This window comes from Oncorhynchus mykiss, chromosome 3, assembly GCF_013265735.2.
Source record: "Oncorhynchus mykiss isolate Arlee chromosome 3, USDA_OmykA_1.1, whole genome shotgun sequence".
NCBI lineage: Eukaryota > Metazoa > Chordata > Actinopteri > Salmoniformes > Salmonidae > Oncorhynchus > Oncorhynchus mykiss.
Window position 1 is genome coordinate 8912415 of NC_048567.1, and position 20356 is coordinate 8932770.

At 42.9% G+C, this 20356-nt stretch overlaps 1 protein-coding gene and 1 long non-coding RNA gene across 3 annotated transcripts in view; one reads left to right on the forward strand and one right to left on the reverse strand.

Moving 5' to 3' along the window:
- Positions 1 to 13643, forward strand: part of LOC118945318 — a 28037-nt gene extending 14394 nt beyond the window's left edge. Inside the window, exon 2 of the long non-coding RNA XR_005040472.1 lies at positions 12904 to 13643. This is a non-coding gene — a long non-coding RNA (uncharacterized LOC118945318). The remainder of the gene's footprint in view (positions 1 to 12903) is intronic.
- LOC110520883 (mannose-specific lectin) lies at positions 25 to 8644 on the reverse strand. Of its 2 annotated transcripts, none has more exons than XM_021598329.2 (4): positions 8503 to 8644; positions 7658 to 7738; positions 7257 to 7350; positions 25 to 500 (listed from the first exon to the last, which is right to left on the reverse strand). In XM_021598329.2, the coding sequence occupies exons 3-4, from the start codon at positions 7344 to 7346 to the stop codon at positions 255 to 257; spliced, it is 336 nt and encodes a 111-aa protein (XP_021454004.1). In that variant the 5' UTR covers positions 7347 to 7350; positions 7658 to 7738; positions 8503 to 8644; the 3' UTR covers positions 25 to 254. The 2 variants fall into 2 exon arrangements, with proteins under 2 accessions (XP_021454004.1, XP_021454003.1); XM_021598328.2 differs by having other exon boundaries at positions 7635 to 7738; positions 8503 to 8642.
- Positions 13644 to 20356: the final 6713 nt, after the last annotated feature.

The following is a 20356-nucleotide window of genomic DNA, read 5'->3' on the forward strand; positions in this document are numbered from 1 at the left end:
CATAATTACAACACAAATGACTACTTTAAGTCAATACAGTTTTATTTGACCAAATCAAAGGGTTAAAGCCTCAAGGCTTTTGAATACAGTTTAGTGGTAGATGTAGACAGGTATGGTCAAGTGAAGCTGTTACTCTGCCTCATTACTAGTGTCCTCACGAGAGCACCAGACCACATTTCTGGGACTGTAGAGCATCAGGGCACCTTCGTCAGTGAGGGTGAGGTGACCTCTGTGCATTGTTGGGCCGGTCGATGTTACGATGTCCAGATCACCTCTCGGTCTCTGTAGAGCTCCAGGGTACCTTTGTCAGTGAGGGTGAGGTGGCCTCTTTGTGTATTGTTGCAACGGCCAGTGTTACTTGACCAAATGGGATGGTCCTGTTTGGTGTAGATGACCAGGTTGCCATCCTTTTGGAGGATGAGCCTCTGAGCATCTTTGTTCACAGTGTTTGATGCCCAGACAACCCGACCCCAACCGTAGAGCACAAAGTTGCCATCGGTCTGCAAAGAGAAAATTAATTTGCATATAAACATGTTAGACAGATGACCACTGTACTGCTGTGCATTCCTTTCATCCACTTAAATGATTACTTAAAGTTTAGGGTGAAAAATATTTCCCAAATTATTTTTCAATATTCGCGGCAAGTGTTCGTCAGCTAAAACAAAATATTAGGGGTGTGCATTTATTCCATTCGATACGTATCTAGATACTTGGTCTGCGATATGATACAGGAATGATACGTTTTCATTTGAAACAATGCGATGCGGTTTTGATTAGAGAATGAATCAATGCGATTTGGTTTGATGCGATGTAAATCGATGCACTAAGATTTTAATTTCCCATTCTAAATTAAAATCTGCAATTCGTAACATATCAGAATGTATAATGGACATCCACAAATGAATACACACATTAGGAAACGTAACATATCAATGGTGACCCGTCATTGAGGGCAGAGCCTGTTTTGCATGTTATTTTGGCATTAATACGTGTCACATATCAGTTTGCAAACAATGTAAAAACATTAAAATTAAAAAAAGTTAATAAATCCGCATACAAACATGGTCTCTTTTTTTGCTTTCTTGAGTAAGGCAGCTTCAAAATGCAGGTGTTTCAGCATAGCTCATTGCTTTCTGTGGTGGTGGGACAGCCATTGGAAAATACAGAGCTTAGGGATTGGTAATGTATTCTAGTTGTGCAGTGATTGGCTCAATGTTCTGTCACTCATTGGGACACCACATAAACGCAAAATATACATTGAGACCTCAAATTCAAGTCCCATGGGTGCTGCCATAGTTACATTAGAAGTGCCCATCCAAGAAGGCTCAAGGTCGTTGGCCACAGATAAATTGTTAAATCACGTTATATCTACCGTAGATTTGATTGGACTGATCATGTCAACAAGCATGACAAGCAGTCATCTTCATGAATCACGGTGACAGTCTGCTGGCAAATCCTTTTCAATCCTTGTCATATGAAGAGAAATTATAGATAAAATGTATTGCTGCTCATCAACCATAAACATTACACAAGTTGGAAAATGCAAATTCAACAATGAGTGGTTGCAAAGCAATCATTAGCCTGCTATTCAGTAGAGAGGGTGTTTGGTCCAAGTCTGGGTTTAAGGGTCTCTATTCCAAACTTAAAAGGATAAACATTCAACACCATGGGCCAGAAAAGTTTGAATACATTGGCCATGATGTCAATCCAGCATGCCTTCTGCCGCATTCAAAACAACTGGAAACTTGGAAATCTCAGACTTTAATGAGTTCAAGACAACAGGGAACTCTGGGAAAAAAACAAGCTCAGACTGGGAAAATACATTTTTGAACGGTCATTCAACTCGGAATTCAAAGTTGTGAACTCGGGCCTCTTTCTAGAGCTCCGACCTGAAGATCACTGACGTCATGATTCAACCTTGTTGAATTACTTACAGAATAATACGAAATGCTCGGAGACCACATTGAGTGGGGTGGTAGATGCCTAGTCTCTATTATTGCTCAGTTCAGGTGCCTATATAGACATACATCATTTACACGCACGCACACACACAGAACCCAGGTCCTGCGTGTCCCCAGGCACTCATTTGTTGACTTCGAAAAAGCCTTGGTTTCATGCATGTTATCAGAAGCCGCCTCCCTACATTTGTTTTACTCACTGCTTTAGCACACTCCACCAACCCTGATGTCCTTGCCGTGTCTGAATTCTGAGATTTCCATACCAAACTACAACATTTTTCATCAAGATTGCAACTCCTCCCCCTTTGGCAGTTCTATCTACTGCAGAGATGGCTTGCAAAGTTCTGTCATACTTTCCAGGTCTACGCCCAAACAGTTTGAACTTCTAATTCTAAAAATGAATCCCTCCAGAATTAAGTCTCTCACTGTTGCCGCCTGTTATAGACCCCCCTCAACTCCCAGCTGTGCCCTGGACACCATATGTGAATTGATTGCCCCTCATCTTCAAAGTTTGTTCTGTTAGGTGACCTAAACTGGGAAATGCTTAACATCCCAGCAGTCCTACAATCTAAGCTAGATGCCCTCAATCTCACAAATTATCAAGGAACCCACTAGGTACAACCCTAAATCCAAAAACATGGGCACCCTCATAGACATTATCCTGACCAACTTGCCCTCCAAATACACCTCTGCTGTTTTCAATCAGGATCTCAACTATCACTGCCTCATTGCCTGTATCCGCTGTGGGTCCACAGTCAAATGACCACCCCTCATCACTGTCAAACGCTCCCTAAAACACTTCTACGAGCAGGCCTTTCTAATCGACCTGGCCAAGGTATCCTGGAAGGATATTGACCTCATCCCGTCAGTCGAGGATGCCTGGTCGTTCTTTAAAAGTAATTTCCTCACCATCTTAAATAAGCATGCCCCTTTCAAAAAAATGTAGAACTCCAGACCTGACTGCCCTCGACCAGCACAAAAACATCCTGTGGCGGACTGCACTAGCATCGAATAGTCCCCGCAATATGCAACTGTTCAGGGAAGTCAGGAACCAATACACGCAGTCAGTCAGGAAAGCAAAGGCTAACTTTTTCAAACAGAAACTCCAAAATGTTTTGGGACACTGTAAAGTCCATGGAAAACGAGAGCACCTCCTCCCAGCTGCCCACTGCACTGAGGCTAGGTAACACGGTCACCACCGATAAATCCATGATAATCGAAAATTTCAATAAGCATTTCTCTACAGCTGGCCACGCTTTCCTCCTGGCTACCAGCTCCGCAACCCCCGCAGCTACTTGCCCGAGCCTCCCCAGCTTGTCTTTCACCCAAATCCAGATAACAGATGTTCTGAAAGAGCTGCTAAACCTGGACCCGTACAAATCAGCTGGGCTAGACAATCTGGACCCTCTTTCTAAAATGGTCTGCCGCCATTGTTGCAACCCCTATTACCAGTCTGTTCAACCACTCTTTCGTATCGTCCGAGATCCCTAAATATTGGAAAGCTGCCGTGGTCCTCCCCCTCTTCAAAGGAGGTGACACTCTAGACCAAAACTGTTATAGACCTATATCCATCCTGCCCTGCCTGTTGTCCGGAACTCTGGCAGTCTCTATGGGGGTGCCACAGGGTTCAATTCTCGGGCCGACTCTTTTCTCTGTATATATCAACGATGTCGCTCTTGCTGCGGGTGATTCCCTGATCCACCTCTACGCAGACGACACCATTCTGTATACATCTGGCCCTTCTTTGGACACTTAACTAACCTCCAAACGAGCTTCAATGCCATACAACACTCCTTCCGTGGCCTCCAACTGCTCTTAAACGCTAGTAAAACAAAATGCATGCTTTTCAAACGTTCGCTGCCCGCACCCACCCGCACGACTAGCATCACTACTCTGGACGGTTCTGACTTAGGAATTTGTAGTTGTCCACATTCTAGGTGTGTGGCTAGACTGTAAACTCTCCTTCCAGACTTATATCAAACATCTCCAATCTATAATGAAATCTAGAATCAGCTTTATATTTCGCAACAAAGCCGCCTTCACTCACACCGCCAAACTTACCCTCGTAAAACTGACTATCCAATACTCTACACAGCAAACTGGATGCAGTCTATCACAGTGCCATCCGTTTTGTTACCAAGGCCCCATATACCACCCACCACTGCAACCTGTATGCTCTAGTCGGCTGGCCCTCGCTACATATTCGTCGCCAGACCCACTGGCTCCAGGTCATCTATAAGTCTATGCTAGGTAAAGCTCTGCCTTATCTCAGCTTACTGGTCACGATAACACCCATCCGTAGCACGCGCTCCAGCAGGTATATCTCACTGGTCATCCCCAAAGCCAACACCTACTTTGGCCACTTTTCCTTCCAGTTCTCTGTTGCCAGTGACTGGAATGAATTGCAAAATAAATAAATCATTTAAAATAATAATTTTAAAAAGTTGCTGAAGCTGGAGACTTATTTCCCTCACTAACTTTAAACATCAGCTAACCTATCGCTGCAGCTGAACATAGTCCATCTGTAAATAGCCCACCCAATCTACCTACCTCATCCCCATATTGTTTTTATTTACTTTTGTGCTCTATTGCACACCGGTATCACTACTTGCACATCATCAGCTGCTCATCTATCACTCGTGTTAATCTGTTAAATTGTAATTACTTCGCTACTATGGCCTATTTATTGCGTTAACTCCTCACGCCATTTGCATACACTGTATATAGACTTTTTTTTCTACTGTGTTATTGAGTCTATGCTTGTTTATTCCATGTGTAACTCTTTATCTTGGCCAGGTCGCAGTTGTAAATGAGAGAGTTCTGTGACGAGCCTCCCACTCGGTCTGCCGTATTCTCTCTGTTGTTCCCTTATTAGGATGCTGGTGGGCGGAGTTGGGAGGGTCCTCAGCTACATGGGAAACACCTGGGCCCAGGTGTTCCCCAGGATAAATACACCACTTCCCCATTCATGGAGGAGTCTCTCTCCATGCAGACACTTTGATAGGTTTTTTTGTTGTGTTTCTTGGTGGTTTTTGGTTGTTTGCTATAGCACCTTTCAAAACCCTGCATTATCACATTCATGCATGCAAAACACTCACTTACACTACTGATTACACACACCATTGTATATTTTCCTTAGTTGCTTTAGTTAATAAATATATATTTTGTTACTCCTTATCTCCACGTTGTCTCCCTTTTGTTACGGGCTTTGAGCCGGTTCGTGACAGTTCTAAACTAGCCTACCTGGTTAAATAAAGGTGAAATAAAAACATCTATCTCATGATCTACATCAGCAGGAGATATTCATTTAGAATGGGAAATTAATGTGTTCATGCAACAGTGCATAGAATCATATCGCATCGAACTGAATCTCAATTCGTTCTCTAATCAAACCATATCGTTTCCTACTAAAACATCATTTGTGTCTCATATCGGAGCCCATGTATCTAGTATACACCGATTGTTTAAAGAAAAACTACCAAAACTATTTCTGATCGTGAACCTGGACAATAAAAATGAAATCTATTTTAAGTCCATTCAGCAGGTAATTCGATGATAAAGCTATCCATTCCTGGTGCTTTTTCTCCACGCGAATGTTTTAAAAGCATCTAATATTTCTTTTTTAGTGGTGCCTGTTGAGTGATTTATTTTTCGTCTGCTGATAATTGCTTCAGGGTTGTTGAGTCTAAGGCTATAGGATTCGTCCAACTGTTTAATTCGGATTTATATCAATTTCCATAAAGCTTTTAAAATTGTCATTAATTGCGTTGTTTCTACGTAACATGAATTTGTATATTTTACAATTATAACTGGTTTAGCGTGTATTCGTTTTGTGAGATATTTACCAGGGTTATCTTCCATTAAGTAATATGCTTTATTTGAGTTTAACCTGTAGTTGTTGGCTCTCTTCAAAAGTAAAAGATCGTATTCCTGCGTAAATTTAGAAAATGTTATTTTCTTCTTTATCTTGTAAAGATTTGTTATGGGCTTTCTAAGATTGTGATTTATTTATCTTGCATTTTAATTTCTAAATCAGATGTAACTTTTTGCAGAGTATGAGATTATCATTCCCCTAATGTTTTTAAAAATTGTAATTTAACTAGGCAAGTCAGAACACATTCTTATTTACAATGACGGCCTAGGAACAGTTGGTTAACTGCCTCGTTTGGGGGCAGAAGGACAGATTTTTTTCCTTGTCAGTTCAGGGATTCAATCTAGCAACCTTTCGGTTACTGGCCCAACGCTTTAACCACTGGGCTACTTGCCGCCCCAATGTACACCTTAAATGCATACCAAATTATATCAGCTTTTCTCTGTCCTCTGTCTACATTTGTAATGGTAAATATTTTAATTTACGTATTTAATACTTTTCGGATCCAGAAGATGCTCGCTGATGATTATCCTACTACAGTTGCTGTGTAGGGGAAAAAAATAAAATAAGTGTATTTTTCTGTTGGTGTAATTAATCAGAATGATCATTATCATTTTTTTTTTATCCAGTAAATTCTTGAATAGCTTTTCTTACTTAGAGAAAAAACAGATGCCTCGATCTTTAGTTTCTTGGCAATTTCTCACATGGAATAGCCTTCATTTCTCAGAATAATAATAGACTGACGAGTTTCAGAAGAAAGTTATTTGTTGCTGGTCATTTTGAGCCTGTAATCGAACCTATTTCTGATCAATTTGATGTTATTTTAATTGACAAAAAATGTGCTTATCTTTCAAAAACAATGACATTTCTAAGTGGCCCCAAACTTTTGAACGTTTTTTATATATATTAGAGAATAAAAATAATGTTTCAAGATGAAGGTTCAGCTGAAGGCACCAGAGTTAAATCCTCTCACTTTGCCAGTAACTTTTTCTGCTACCATTGATGTCAAGCCGTCTACACATACAGTTTGATGCATACGTTTGATAAATCCAACATATGCAACATCATTTCCAATTGAACGCTGCGTTCGCCTTGCAGCATTGCGTTGCAGAGTCAGTTGCAGTGAGTTCTGTGTGGTGTGTTGGATTTATCGAATGCTTCAAACTGTATGCTAGATGGCTTGACGTTAATGGAAGCAGAAGGTGAATGTTGAACTTTTGTTGTACACATATCCATTAAACATTTTTTAAATATAATTAAAGTTTGACTACATAATTTATTACACAGCATTGATTTAATGACACTGTCTGATCACAGCATGAATCGTTACATCCCTACAAAAACCATTTCTAAGGTCAAAATAAGTTGCAGACCAGATATCTAATGTTAATATAATTGAAATGTAAGTGTTTCACTAACTATTGTACCTGAAAGATAGCTTTAAATTGTCCATTGTTGGAGAGGAGGTAGTCCTCTTTCAGCAGAATCCTCTCGGTGCTCATGTAGTTCATACTCATGATTCTGAAAGAGAGAATTTATATTGTTTATTCGCTGCAGTTTATTATAGTAAACACCCACACAAACAGGAAGGAGCAAAACACATTTAGACAAAAGGAAGAGAGAGGAAATGTGCCTAAACTAGCCCTTTTATAATGAGAATGTATCATTTCAGTTCTAAATGGCAAATGTAAAAAACAACTAAATAATACACAAAAGTAATAGAAATGCATCTCATTAAGACCTAATTTAACTGGCTATACATGAATTACATAAATTAAAAAAACACACGTTAAAATAGGAGTTACCTCAAATTCTTAAATGAACTTCCAAGTATTTAGGAGCAGTAGATTGAAGAGGTGAATTGCAGGTTGCAGTTGTGCGGTGATGAAGCAGCTCTGGCCTTATATCCCTGCTCAGGTGAAGGGGGTGGAGTAAAAAGGATGAGGAAATGGGTGGTGTCCACTGTACATTAAATTTGACCAAATGCGGCAGAAATGTACATGATAGATACAATGACCAGTGGTGGGAAAAAGTACCCAAATGTCATTTGAGTAAAAGGAAAGAAACCTTAATAAAAAAATGACTAAAGTAAAAGTAAAAGTCACCCAGTAAAATTATATTTGAGTAAAAAACAAATACATATATATATATTTGGTTTTAAATATACTTAAGTATCAAAAGTAAAAGTTGAATAATTTCAAATTCCTTATATTAAGCAGACCACACTGCACCATTTTCTATTAAAAAAAAATATATATTTACAAATAGCCAGGGGCACGCTCAAACACGAAGACATAATTTACAAACAAAGCTAGGGTTTAGTGAGTCCGCTAGATCAGAGGCAGTAGAAATTACCAGGATGATTGTTACCGAGTGTAATTTATAGGTAATCGACTACACGGACTGTTTCCTGGACTCCGTGTGTAGGGATTTATTTGTACAATGCTTGAACAAGGCTATTGAACTTGACATTGGTGTCTGTCTTCATTCCTTTATCCAACATTTCGTACTGAAACATGGTATCAGAAGTGTCTTGAAAACCACACGTCTGTTATTTCTGTAGCTAAGTACAGTATTGGCGCGGTTACGTCCCATATGCGAACACACGCCGTTTCCTACTGCTAGTCACAACACTGATCAACTTGTTGTTAGCTGGCAAGCTAGCATCACTACCTAATGTTACCCCGATGGCTGAAGGCAAAGATATCTCCTATTCCATCGCTATGGCAGCGAACATTCCGCCACCAAATCCCATGGTTCTCACAGGGGTCTCGAATACTAATTGGTACAACTTCAGGGATGAATTCGAGGACTATGCGCTGGCAACCGGTCTACATAAGAAACCCAACGAGGTCCAAGCGGCAACTGAGGAGTTTAATGGGCAGTGAATGCAGGCATTTCTACCGGCACAAACTCACCCTCACAGCACGACAACAGTGTGATGCAAAGGCTATATTGGATTGCATTGGAGAATTACTTCAAACCCACCAGGAACGTCATTTACGATTGGTTCGTTTTCGAAAGCTGCAAACAGGGTGAGTCAGTACACATCTTTGTAACACGTTTGAGAGAAAGATCCGCTACTTGTGAATACTGGGGATTGAAAGATGAATTGATTCGTAACAAAATAGTGCTGGGAATTGCAAATGAGGATACGCGCCGGCGTCTACTAAGAGAGAGACGCATTGCTTGCTCTTTAGGGTTTTAGGCTGGGTTTCTGTACAGCACTTTGATATATCAGCTGATGTAAGAAGGGCTATATGAATACATTTGATTTGGTGTAAATACTGTGAAAATACACACGCACGAGGCAAAGAGCACTGCCCTGCCCTGCCTACATTAGTAACTGCCTTTGAAATGTGCTGCACTGCCGAAGTCAGTGACATAAGAATGAGAGCAATGGAAATCGAGGCCCCATGCACCGACGTTGATACTGTTCATGCTGTTGCCAGGCAGACATTCTGACAAAACAAACCAAGGCAGAGTAATTCACCATGAACGGTGAAGACAGAGAACCCCATAGCACGTATCTGGGTTGGCGCCTCCCCTTGGGTTGTGCCGTGGAGGAGATCTTTGTGGGCTATACTTGGCCTTGTCTCAGGATGGTAAGTTGATGGTTGAAGAAATCCCTCTAGTGGTGTGGGGGCTGTGCTTTGGCAAAGTGGGTGGGGTTATATCCTGCCTGTTTGGCCCTGTCCGGAGGTATCATCGGATGGGGCCACAGTGTCTCCTGACCCCTCCTGTCTCAGCCTCCAGTATTTATGCTGCAATAGTTTATGTGTTGGGGGGCTAGTGTCATTCTGTTATATCTGGAGTATTTCTCCTGTTTTATCTGGTATCCTGTGTGAATTTAAGTATGCTCTCTCTAATTCTTTCTTTCTTTCTCTCTCTCTCTCTTGGAGGACCTGAGCCCTAGGACCATGCCTCAGGACTACCTGGCATGATGACTCCTTGCTGTCCCCAGTCCACCTGGCCGTGCTGCTGCTCCAGTTTCAACTGTTCTGCCTGCGGCTATGGAACCCTGACCTGTTCACCGGACGTGCTACCTGCCCCAGACCTGCTGTTTTCAACTCTCTAGAGACAGCAGGAGCGGTAGAGATACTCTCAATGATCGGCTATGAAAAGCCAACTGACATTTACTCCTGAGGTGCTGACTTGCTGCACCCTCAACAACTACTATGATTATTATTATTCGACCATGCTGGTCATTTATGAACATTTGAACATCTTGGCCATGTTCTGTTATAATGCCCACCCGGCACAGCCAGAAGAGGACTGGCCACCCCTCATAGCCTGGTTCCTCTCTAGGTTTCTTCCTAGGTTTTGGCCTTTTTAGGGAGTTTTTCCTAGCCACCGTGCTGCTACACCTGCATTGATGTAAATACTGTGAAAATACACAGGCACGAGGCAAAGAGCACTGCCCTGCCTACGGAAAACCAAGCAGAGCTTGTGGAACTAATAATCACTTTGTAAAAGTGTGTCTCAAAAGAAAAAGACGGGTGAGTGAGGGCAAGATTTACTGTGTTGATGATGTCACTCAGTTTCAGAACAGTGAAAGTGACATTTACATGCATGAATCAATTGGGGCTGTACACTCAAGAGGGAAGAACTGGTTTGTGACACTACGATTACACAACAAGCAACGTAATGAGCTACAAAGACAAAATCAACCTGGCACCTGATACACACCTCTTGCCCAGTGATACTAGACTAAAGCTGTACTCAGGAGAGCTAATGAGCTCTATGGGCATCTTTGTGACTGAATGTGTAATTCGTGGACGCAAAAAGTAGCTGGAGTTTGAGATTGTGAAAACCAGTCAACATTCTCTCCTCTCAGGCTCTACATGCAAACGCCTGATACCTGACATAGTATTTAGTTCAGGTGTAGGTATGTATACTGTATGATACCTGACATAGTATTTAGTTCAGGTTTAGGTGTGTATACTGTATGATACCTGACATAGTATTTAGCCCTGGTTATGGTGTGTATACTGTATGATACCTGACATAGTAGTTAGCCCTGGTTATGGTGTGTATACTGTATGATACCTGACATAGTATTTAGTTCAGGTTATGGTGTGTATACTGTATGATACCTGACATAGTATTTAGTTCAGGTGTAGGTATGTATACTGTATGATACCTGACATAGTATTTAGCCCAGGTTATGGTGTGTACAGTGCCTTGCGAAAGTATTCGGCCCCCTTGAACTTTGCGACCTTTTGCCACATTTCAGGCTTCAAACATAAAGATATAAAACTGTATTTTTTTGTGAAGAATCAACAACAAGTGGGACACAATCATGAAGTGGAACGACATTTATTGGATATTTCAAACTTTTTTAACAAATCAAAAACTGAAAAATTGGGCGTGCAAAATGATTCAGCCCCTTTACTTTCAGTGCAGCAATCTCTCCAGAAGTTCAGTGAGGATCTCTGAATGATCCAATGTTGACCTAAATGACTAATGATGATAAATACAATCCACCTGTGTGTAATCAAGTCTCCGTATAAATGCACCTGCACTGTGATAGTCTCAGAGGTCCGTTAAAAGCGCAGAGAGCATCATGAAGAACAAGGAACACACCAGGCAGGTCCGAGATACTGTTGTGAAGAAGTTTAAAGCCGGATTTGGATACAAAAAGATTTCCCAAGCTTTAAACATCCCAAGGAGCACTGTGCAAGCGATAATATTGAAATGGAAGGAGTATCAGACCACTGCAAATCTACCAAGATCTGGCCGTCCCTCTAAACTTTCAGCTCATACAAGGAGAAGACTGATCAGAGATGCAGCCAAGAGGCCCATGATCACTCTGGATGAACTGCAGAGATCTACAGCTGAGGTGGGAGACTCTGTCCATAGGACAACAATCAGTCGTATATTGCACAAATCTGGCCTTTATGGAAGAGTGGCAAGAAGAAAGCCATTTCTTAAAGATATCCATAAAAAGTGTTGTTTAAAGTTTGCCACAAGCCACCTGGGAGACACACCAAACATGTGGAAGAAGGTGCTCTGGTCAGATGAAACCAAAATGGAACTTTTTGGCAACAATGCAAAACGTTATGTTTGGCGTAAAAGCAACACAGCTGAACACACCATCCCCACTGTCAAACATGGTGGTGGCAGCATCATGGTTTGGGCCTGATTTTCTTCAGCAGGCACAGGGAAGATGGTTAAAATTGATGGGAAGATGGATGGAGCCAAATACAGGACCATTCTGGAAGAAAACCTGATGGAGTCTGCAAAAGACCTGAGATTGGGACGGAGATTTGTCTTCCAACAAGACAATGATCCAAAACATAAAGCAAAATCTACAATGGAATGGTTCAAAAATAAACATATCCAGGTGTTAGAATGGCCAAGTCAAAGTCCAGACCTGAATCCAATCGAGAATCTGTGAAAAGAACTGAAAACTGCTGTTCACAAATGCTCTCCATCCAACCTCACTGAGCTCGAGCTGTTTTGCAAGGAGGAATGGGAAAAAATGTCAGTCTCTCGATGTGCAAAACTGATAGAGACATACCCCAAGCGACTTACAGCTGTAATCGCAGCAAAAGGTGGCGCTACAAAGTATTAACTTAAGGGGGCTGAATAATTTTGCACGCCCAATTTTTCAGTTTTTGATTTGTTAAAAAAGTTTGAAATATCCAATAAATGTCGTTCCACTTCATGATTGTGTCCCACTTGTTGATTCTTCACAAAAAAATTACAGTTTTATATCTTTATGTTTGAAGCCTGAAATGTGGCAAAAGGTCGCAAAGTTCAAGGGGTCCGAATACTTTCGCAAGGCACTGTATACTGTATGATACCTGACATAGTAGTTAGTTCAGGTTTAGGTATGTGTACAGTATGATACCAAATGATCATGTCCAGCATGGACCCCTGTCCAAAGAACAACTACTCAGCAGATATGACGATGTATTCAACATGCCCGTTGAATCAGTGCCTGGGGAGGTACACTTTGAATTGGATGAGAGCATCACTCCAGTCCAGTGTGCTCCTCGCAATGTGCCCATTGCAATGTGAAGGCCCAGCTGGACAAGGCCCAGATGGCCACATGACACATGACTTGAGGTATACCAACGCAAGCAGCACGAGTTACTGGCTGGGCTCAAGGGCATTGAACCCATAGCCGGTGATGTCCTGATCGTAGGCTGTGGTGACACAGACGAAGAAGCAGAACGTATTCATGATGTGAAGCTCCTGGCACTGATGGAGCGCTGCCGATCAGTTAAGCTTGGCCTTGGCCAGAAGAAGCTGCAGTTCAAGGTGAAAGATGTCCACTTCCATGGTCGCATTCTCTCGGCCAAATGCCCGAAGCCGGACCTAGACAAAGACAGAGTGATCCTCGACAAGCCAAACCCGTCTGATGCAAAAGGAGTACAGCTTCTCATCGGCTTTGCAAACTATCTTGCAAAGTTCATGCCACACCTATCAACAGTCTGTGAGCCTCTGAGCCGGTTGCTGGACAAAGACAAGTATTTCAAGTATTTTTTACTTAAGTACTTTACACCACTGACAATGACTCACCATATTCCAGAAGCACAATCAACACCTCTAGTCAGGTGTTGAAAACTAGTATGAGCTATACACTATGGTGCAATGCATCAGATTATTGTTTATTAAATGTGTTAATGTGTTTGTACCTGTCCCTATTCAAATAAACCAGAAAATACCACATTCACCATTATAAAGCAGTTAAGTTCTGCCACGGTTTGAGGAAAGAAAGATAGTTGGTGAAATCCCATGTCTAGAGAATCCTGTAGTAGTCTATCAGTTTTTCTGTGATGAAAATAAATCTGTTATTGAACGTTTTCCTGCAATGGTTCCTCATTCTCAAAGTGTCACTTTCTCCTCAACGTGCCAAGGCATTACTTTAGGACTCAGGAGTGAGGAAAGGACTTGGTAAGAAAGGGCCTTAAACCTACCCTTTCTGTAACAGACGCTTAAAACTAGCGTGTGTTAATTGATAGAATGCTTCAGATTGTTTATTCAATGTGTCAATGTTGGAAGAATAGGCATGACTCCCACTCACAATGGTTCTCTGGAAGGTTTTTACTCAACACCCCTCTATGGAAGTCATTAGAATTCTGTGACAAGTTAAAGGAGGATGTTTCTCAGTAATCGCCCACATTTCTTTATCATTCCATAACATCAGGAAGTAGTCAGTACCATGGAATAACTGAAGACGAGTAGGGGGCCAGTATGTTGCAATAAGCCTTAGGGAATTATTAACAGAACGGTGTTTCTGAAGAATTGATTGTTATTCCCCACCCATCTTAAAGTGTCAATCCGCAGTTGAAACAATAACCAAACGTCTTCCCTGGCCCTGTTTTGGTAAAAAGCTGAGGGATAGGGCTGGATAAATGTAACCACTCTTAAATTTACAGACAGAGCTATGGATGCAAGGACTGGCCGTCCAGGATATCAAAGTGGTAAGTTATAGTGTTTGTGTACTTTTACTATGTTTACAAACATTGGAGTAAAAACAAGCTTTTATTTTGTGTTCGGATGATTGGGTATGACAGTTGTAAAATAGCACCGGAGAAGAAGGCCGTCGTTTTACGTGTCCCCAACCAATTGTGTTTTTTTTATTTGCGTTTTTAACTTGTTTTTTCACTTATAATGTACATAATGTTGCCGCTACCGTCTCTTATGATCGAAAATAACTTCTGGACATCAGGACTGTGATTACTCACCACAGACTGGCAGAATCCTTTTTTTCCTTTAATGAGTCTGACGAGCACAATGCAAACGATATACTGCTTTCTCGGGAACAGAAAACGTTTGACCTCTGTCATTGCCAACAAAGGGTTTATAACAAAGTATTGAGATAAACTTTTGTTTTTGACCAAATACTTATGTTTGGTCCTCCTTTTCCTGAAGTCCACAATCATCTCTTTAGTCTTGGTTACGTTGAGAGATAGGTTGTTATTCTGGCACCACCCGGCCAGGTCTCTGACCTCCTCCCTATAGGCTGTCTCGTTGTTGTCGGGGATCAGGCCTACCACTGTTGTGATGTCTGCAAACTTGATAATGGTGTTGGAGTCGTGCCTGGCCACGCAGTCGTGGGTGAACAGGGAGTACAGGAGGGGACTGAGCACGCACCCCTGAGGGGCTCGTGTTGAGGATCAGTGTGGCAGATGTCCTCTAGAGCAGTGATGTTTTGGGATTGTTGCTGGGCAACACGGACTTTCAACTCCCTCCAAAGATTTTCTATGGGGTTGAGATCTGGAGACTGACTAGGCCACTCCAGGACCTTGAAATGCTTCTTACGAAGCCACTCCTTCGTTACCCGGTGGTGTGTTTGGGATCATTGTCATGCTGAAAGACCCAGCCACGTTTCATCTTCAATGCCCTTGCTGATGGAAGGAGGTTTTCCCTCAATATCTCACGATACATGGCCCCATTCATTCTTTCCTTTACACGGATCAGTTGTCCTGGTCCCTTTGCGGAAAAACAGCCCCAAAGCATGATGTTTCCACCCCCATGCTTCACAGTAGGTATGGTGTTCTTTGGAAGCAACTCAGCATTCTTTGTCCTCCAAACACGACGAGTTGAGTTTTTACCAAAAAGTTCTTTTTTGGTTTCATCTGACCATAGGATATTCTCCCAATCTTCTTCTGGATCATCCAAATGCACTCTAGCAAACTTCAGACGGGCCTGGACATGTACTGGCTTAAGCAGGGGGACACGTCTGGCACTGCAGGATTTGAGTCCCTGTCGGCGTAGTGTGTTACTGATTGTAGGCTTTGTTACTTTGGTCCCAGCTCTCTGCAGGTCATTCACTAGGTCCCCCCGTGGGGTTCTGGGATTTTTGCTCACCGTTCTTGTGATAATTTTGACCCCACGGGGTGAGATCTTGCGTGGAGCCCCAGATCGGGGGAGATTATCAGTGGTCTTGTATGTCTTCCATTTCCTAATAACTGCTCCCACAGTTGATTTCTTCAAACCAAGCTGCTTACCTATTGCAGATTCAGTCTTCCCAGCCTGGTGCAGGTCTGCAATTTTGTTTCTGGTGTCCTTTGACAGCTCTTTGGTCTTTGCCATAGTGGAGTTTGGAGTGTGAGTGTTTGAGGTTGTGGACAGGTGTCTTTTTATACTGATAACAAGTTCAAACAGGTGCCATTAATACAGGTAACGAGTGGAGAACAGAGGAGCCTCTTAAAGAAGAAGTTACAGGTCTGTGAGAGCCAGAAATCGTGCTTGTTTGTAGGTGACCAAATACTTATTTTCCACCATAATTTGCAAATAATTTCATTAAAAATTCTTCAATGTGATTTTCTGGATTTTTTTCCCCTAATTTTGTCTGTCATAGTTGAAGTGTACCTATGATGAAAATTACAGGCCTCTCATCTTTTTAAGTGGGAGAACTTGCACAATTGGTGGCTGACTAAATACTTTTTTAGCCCCACTGTATGAGATGAGTAATGTAGGGTATGTAAACATGATATTAAGTAGCATTGTTTAAAGTGGTTAGTGATATATTTTACATCAATTTCCATTATTAAAGTGGCTGTAGTTGAGTCAGTGTGTTGGCAGCAGCCACTCAATGTTAGTGGTGGCTGTTTAACAGTCTGATGGCCTTGAAATAGAAGCTGTTTTTCAGTCTCTCGGTCCCTGCTTTGATGCACCTGTACTGACCTCGCCTTCTGGATGATAACGGGGTGAACGGGCAGTGGCTCGGGTGGTTGTTGTCCTTGATGATCTTTATGGCCTTCCTGTGACCGGGTGGTTTAGGTGTCCTGGAGGGCAGGTGGTTTGCCCCCGGTGATGCGTTGTGCAGACCTCACTACCCACTGGAGAGCCTTATGGTTGTGGGCGGAGCAGTTGCCGTACCAGGCGGTGATACAGCCCGACAGGATGCTCTCGATTGTGCATCTGTAGAAGTTTGTGAGTGCTTTTGTTGACAAGCCGAATTTCTTCAGCCTCCTGAGGTTGAAGAGGCGCCTTCTTCACGACGCTGTCTCTGTGGGTGGACCAAATCAGTTTGTCCGTGATGTGTACGCCGAGGAACTTAACTTACTAACCTCTCCACTACTGTCCCGTCGATGTGGATAGGGGGGTGCTCCCTCTACTATTTCCTGAAGTCCACAATCATCTCCTTTGTTTTGTTGACGTTGAGTGTGAGGTTATTTTCCTGACACCACACTCCGAGGGCCCTCACCTCCTCCCTGTAGGCCGTCTCGTCGTTGTTGGTAATCAAGCATACCACTGTAGTGTCGTCCGCAAACTTGATGATTGAGTTGGAGGCGTGCATGGCCACACAGTCGTGGGTGAACAGGGAGTACAGGAGAGGTCTCAGAGCGCACCCTTGTGGGGCCCCAGTGTTGAGGATCAGCGGGGTGGAGATGTTACCTACCCTCACCACCTGTTGGTGGCCCGTCAGGAAGTCGAGTACCCAGTTGCGCAGGGTCTTGAGCTTGATGACGAGTTTGGAGGGTACTATGGTGTTAAATGCTGAGCTGTAGTCGATGAACAGCATTCTCACATAGGTATTCCTCTTGTCCAGATAGGTTAGGGCAGTGTGGTTGCGATTGCATCGTCTGTGGACCTATTTGGGCGGTAAGCAAATTGGAGTGGGTCTAGGGTGTCAGGTAGGGTGGAGATGATATGGTCCTTGACTAGTCTCTCAAAGCACTTCATGATGACGGAACTGAGTCATTTAGCTCAGTTACCTTAGTTTTCTTGAGAACAGGGACAATGGTGGCCCTCTTGAAGCATGTGGGAACAGCAGACTGGGATAAGGCTGGATTAAATATGTCCGTAAACACACCAGCCAACTGGTCTGCGCATGTTCTGAGGACGTGGCTGGGGATGCCGTCTGGTCCTGCAGCCTTGCGAGGGTTAACACGTTTAATGTTTAACTCACATCGGCTGCAGTGAAGGAGATTCCGCAGGTTTTGGTTGCGGGCCGTGTCAGTAGCACTGTATTGTCCTCAAAGCGGGCAAAAAAGTGATTTAGTCTGTCTGGGAGCAAGACATCCTGGTCTGCGACGGGGCTGGTTTTCTTTTTGTAATCCGTGATTGACTGTAGACCCTGCCACATACCTCTTGTGTCTGAGCCGTTGAATTGCGACTTTGACTCTATACTGGCGCTTAGCTTGTTTGATTGCCTTGTGGAGGGAATAGCTACACTGTTTGTATTCGGTCATGTTTCCGGTCACCTTGCCCTGGTTAAAAGCAGTGGTTCGCGCTTTCAGTTTCACGCGAATACTGCCATCAATCCACGGTTTCTTTTTTGGGAATGTTTTAATCGTTGCTATGGGTACGACATCGTCAATGCACTTTCTAATGAACTCGCTCACCGAATCAGCGTATTCGTCAATGTTGTTGTTGGACGCAATACGGAACATATCCCAATCCACGTGATCGAAGCAGTCTTGAAGCGTGGAATCAGATTGGTCGGACCAGCGTTGAACAGACCTGAGCGCGGGAGCTTCTTGTTTTAGTTTCTGTCTGTAGGCAGGGAGCAACAAAATGGAGTAGTGGTCAGCTTTTCCGAAAGGAGGGTGGGGGGAGGGCCTTATATGCGTTGCGGAAGTTAGAATAACAATGATCCAGGGTTTTACCAGCCTTGGTTGCGCAATCGATATGCTGATACAATTTAGGGAGTCTTTTCAGATTAGCCTTGTTAAAATCCCCAGCTACAATGAATGCAGCCTCAGGATATGTGGTTTCCAGTTTGCATAGAGTCAAATAAAGTTTGTTCAGGGCCATCGATGTGTCTGCTTGGGGGGGAATACGGCTGTGATTATAATCGAAGAGAATTCCCTTGGTAGGTAATGCGGTCGACATTTGATTGTGAGGAATTCTAAGTCAGGTGAACAGAAGGACTTGAGTTCCTGTATGTTGTTATGATCACACTCGTTAATCATAAGGCATAAGGCATGCCCCTCTTCTTACCAGAAAGATGCTTATTTCTATCGGCGCGATGTCTGAAGAAACCAGCTAGGTTCACCGACTCCGTTAGCGTCTCTCGAGTGAGCCATGTTTCTGTGAAGCAAAGAACGTTAGTCTCTGATGTCTCTCTGGAATGCTACCCTTGCTCGGATTTCATCAACCTTGTTGTCAAGAGACTGGACATTGGCGAGTAGTATGCTAGGGAGTGGTGAGTGATTTGCCCGTTTCCGGAGCCTGACCAGAAGACCACCTCGTTTGCCTCTTTTACGACGTCGTTGTTTTGGGTCGCCGGCTGGCATCCAATCCATTGTCCTGGGTGGAAGGCAGAACACAGGATACGCTTCGGGAAAGTCATATTCCTGGTTGTAATGATGGTGAGTTGCTCTTATATTTAGTAGTTCCTCCCGACTGTATGTAATAAAACCTAAGATTACCTGGGGTACCAAATACTGCATAGTTTCCTAGGAACGCGAAACAAGGCGGCCATCTCTGTCGGCACCGGTAAAGCACCGCCTTATCTCAGCTCACTGGTCACCATAGCAGCACCCACCCATAGCACGCGCTCCAGCAGGTATATCTCACTGGTCATCCCCAAAGCTAATTCCTCCTTTGGCCGCCTTTCCTTACAGTTTTCTGCTGCCAATGACTGGAATGAACTGCAAAAATCACTGAAGCTGGAGACCCATATCTCCCTCACTAACTTTAAGCACCAGCTATCAGAGCAGATCACTGCACCTGTATATAGCCCATCTGTAAATAGCCCATCCAGCTACCTCATCCCCCATACTGTTATTTATTTTGCTCCTTTGTACCCCAGTATCTCTACTTGCACACTCATTTTCTGCACATTTATCACTCCAGTGTTTAATTGCTATATTGTAATTATTTCTCCACTATAGCCTATCTATTGCCTTACCTCCCTTATCCTACCTCGTTTGCACACACTGTATATATACTTTTTTCTATTGTATAATTGACTGCATGTTTGTTTATTCCATGTGTAACTCTGTTGTTTGTGTCGCACTGCTTGGCTTTATCTTGGCCAGGTCACAGTTGAAAATGAGAACTTCTTCTCAACTAGCCTAACTGGTTAAATAAAAATATACAGCAGTGGAGGCCGCTGAGGGGAGGCCGGTTCATAATAATGACTGGAAAGGAGCTAATGGAATGGCATTAAACACATGGAAACCATGTTTTATTTATTTGATACCATTCCACTTATTCCATTCCAGCCATTACCACGAGCCTGTCCTCCCCAATTAAGGTGCCACCATCCTCCTGTGGTGTACAGTATGTGTATATTTTGCATTTGTTAAATTATTTTGATGTGATATAAAAGTAAAGGGCTTTATTTTTCTAGTATCGCATTTGAGAATCGATTGGCGCTTAGAGGTTTTGACTGCCAGAGCCAGTCTACCTCTGAAAATAACAGAAGGTCCTTGGACCTTAAGGAGTAACGGGGAGGTTAGGCTCCTTAAGAGGACATCTTGAGCTAGTGCTAGCTATGAATATTTATTAACATTTAAGATGCATTGGGATGTCAGTTTCCATGTGATCAATGCATTTTGAAAAGTCAGCGCTACATATACAGTACATGTCTTTCTGGAGATGTCTTTCTGGTACT

What these genes read in the sequence shown, in the direction of transcription:
- LOC110520883 (XM_021598329.2), bottom strand. Translation starts at nt 7,346, where the DNA reads ATGAGTATGAACTACATGAGCACCGAGAGGATTCTGCTGAAAGAGGAC. An exon ending in AATTTAAAGCTATCTTTCAG is followed by an intron (nt 501 to 7,256) that starts GTACAATAGTTA and finishes TTCTCTTTGCAG; the next exon opens with ACCGATGGCAACTTTGTGCT.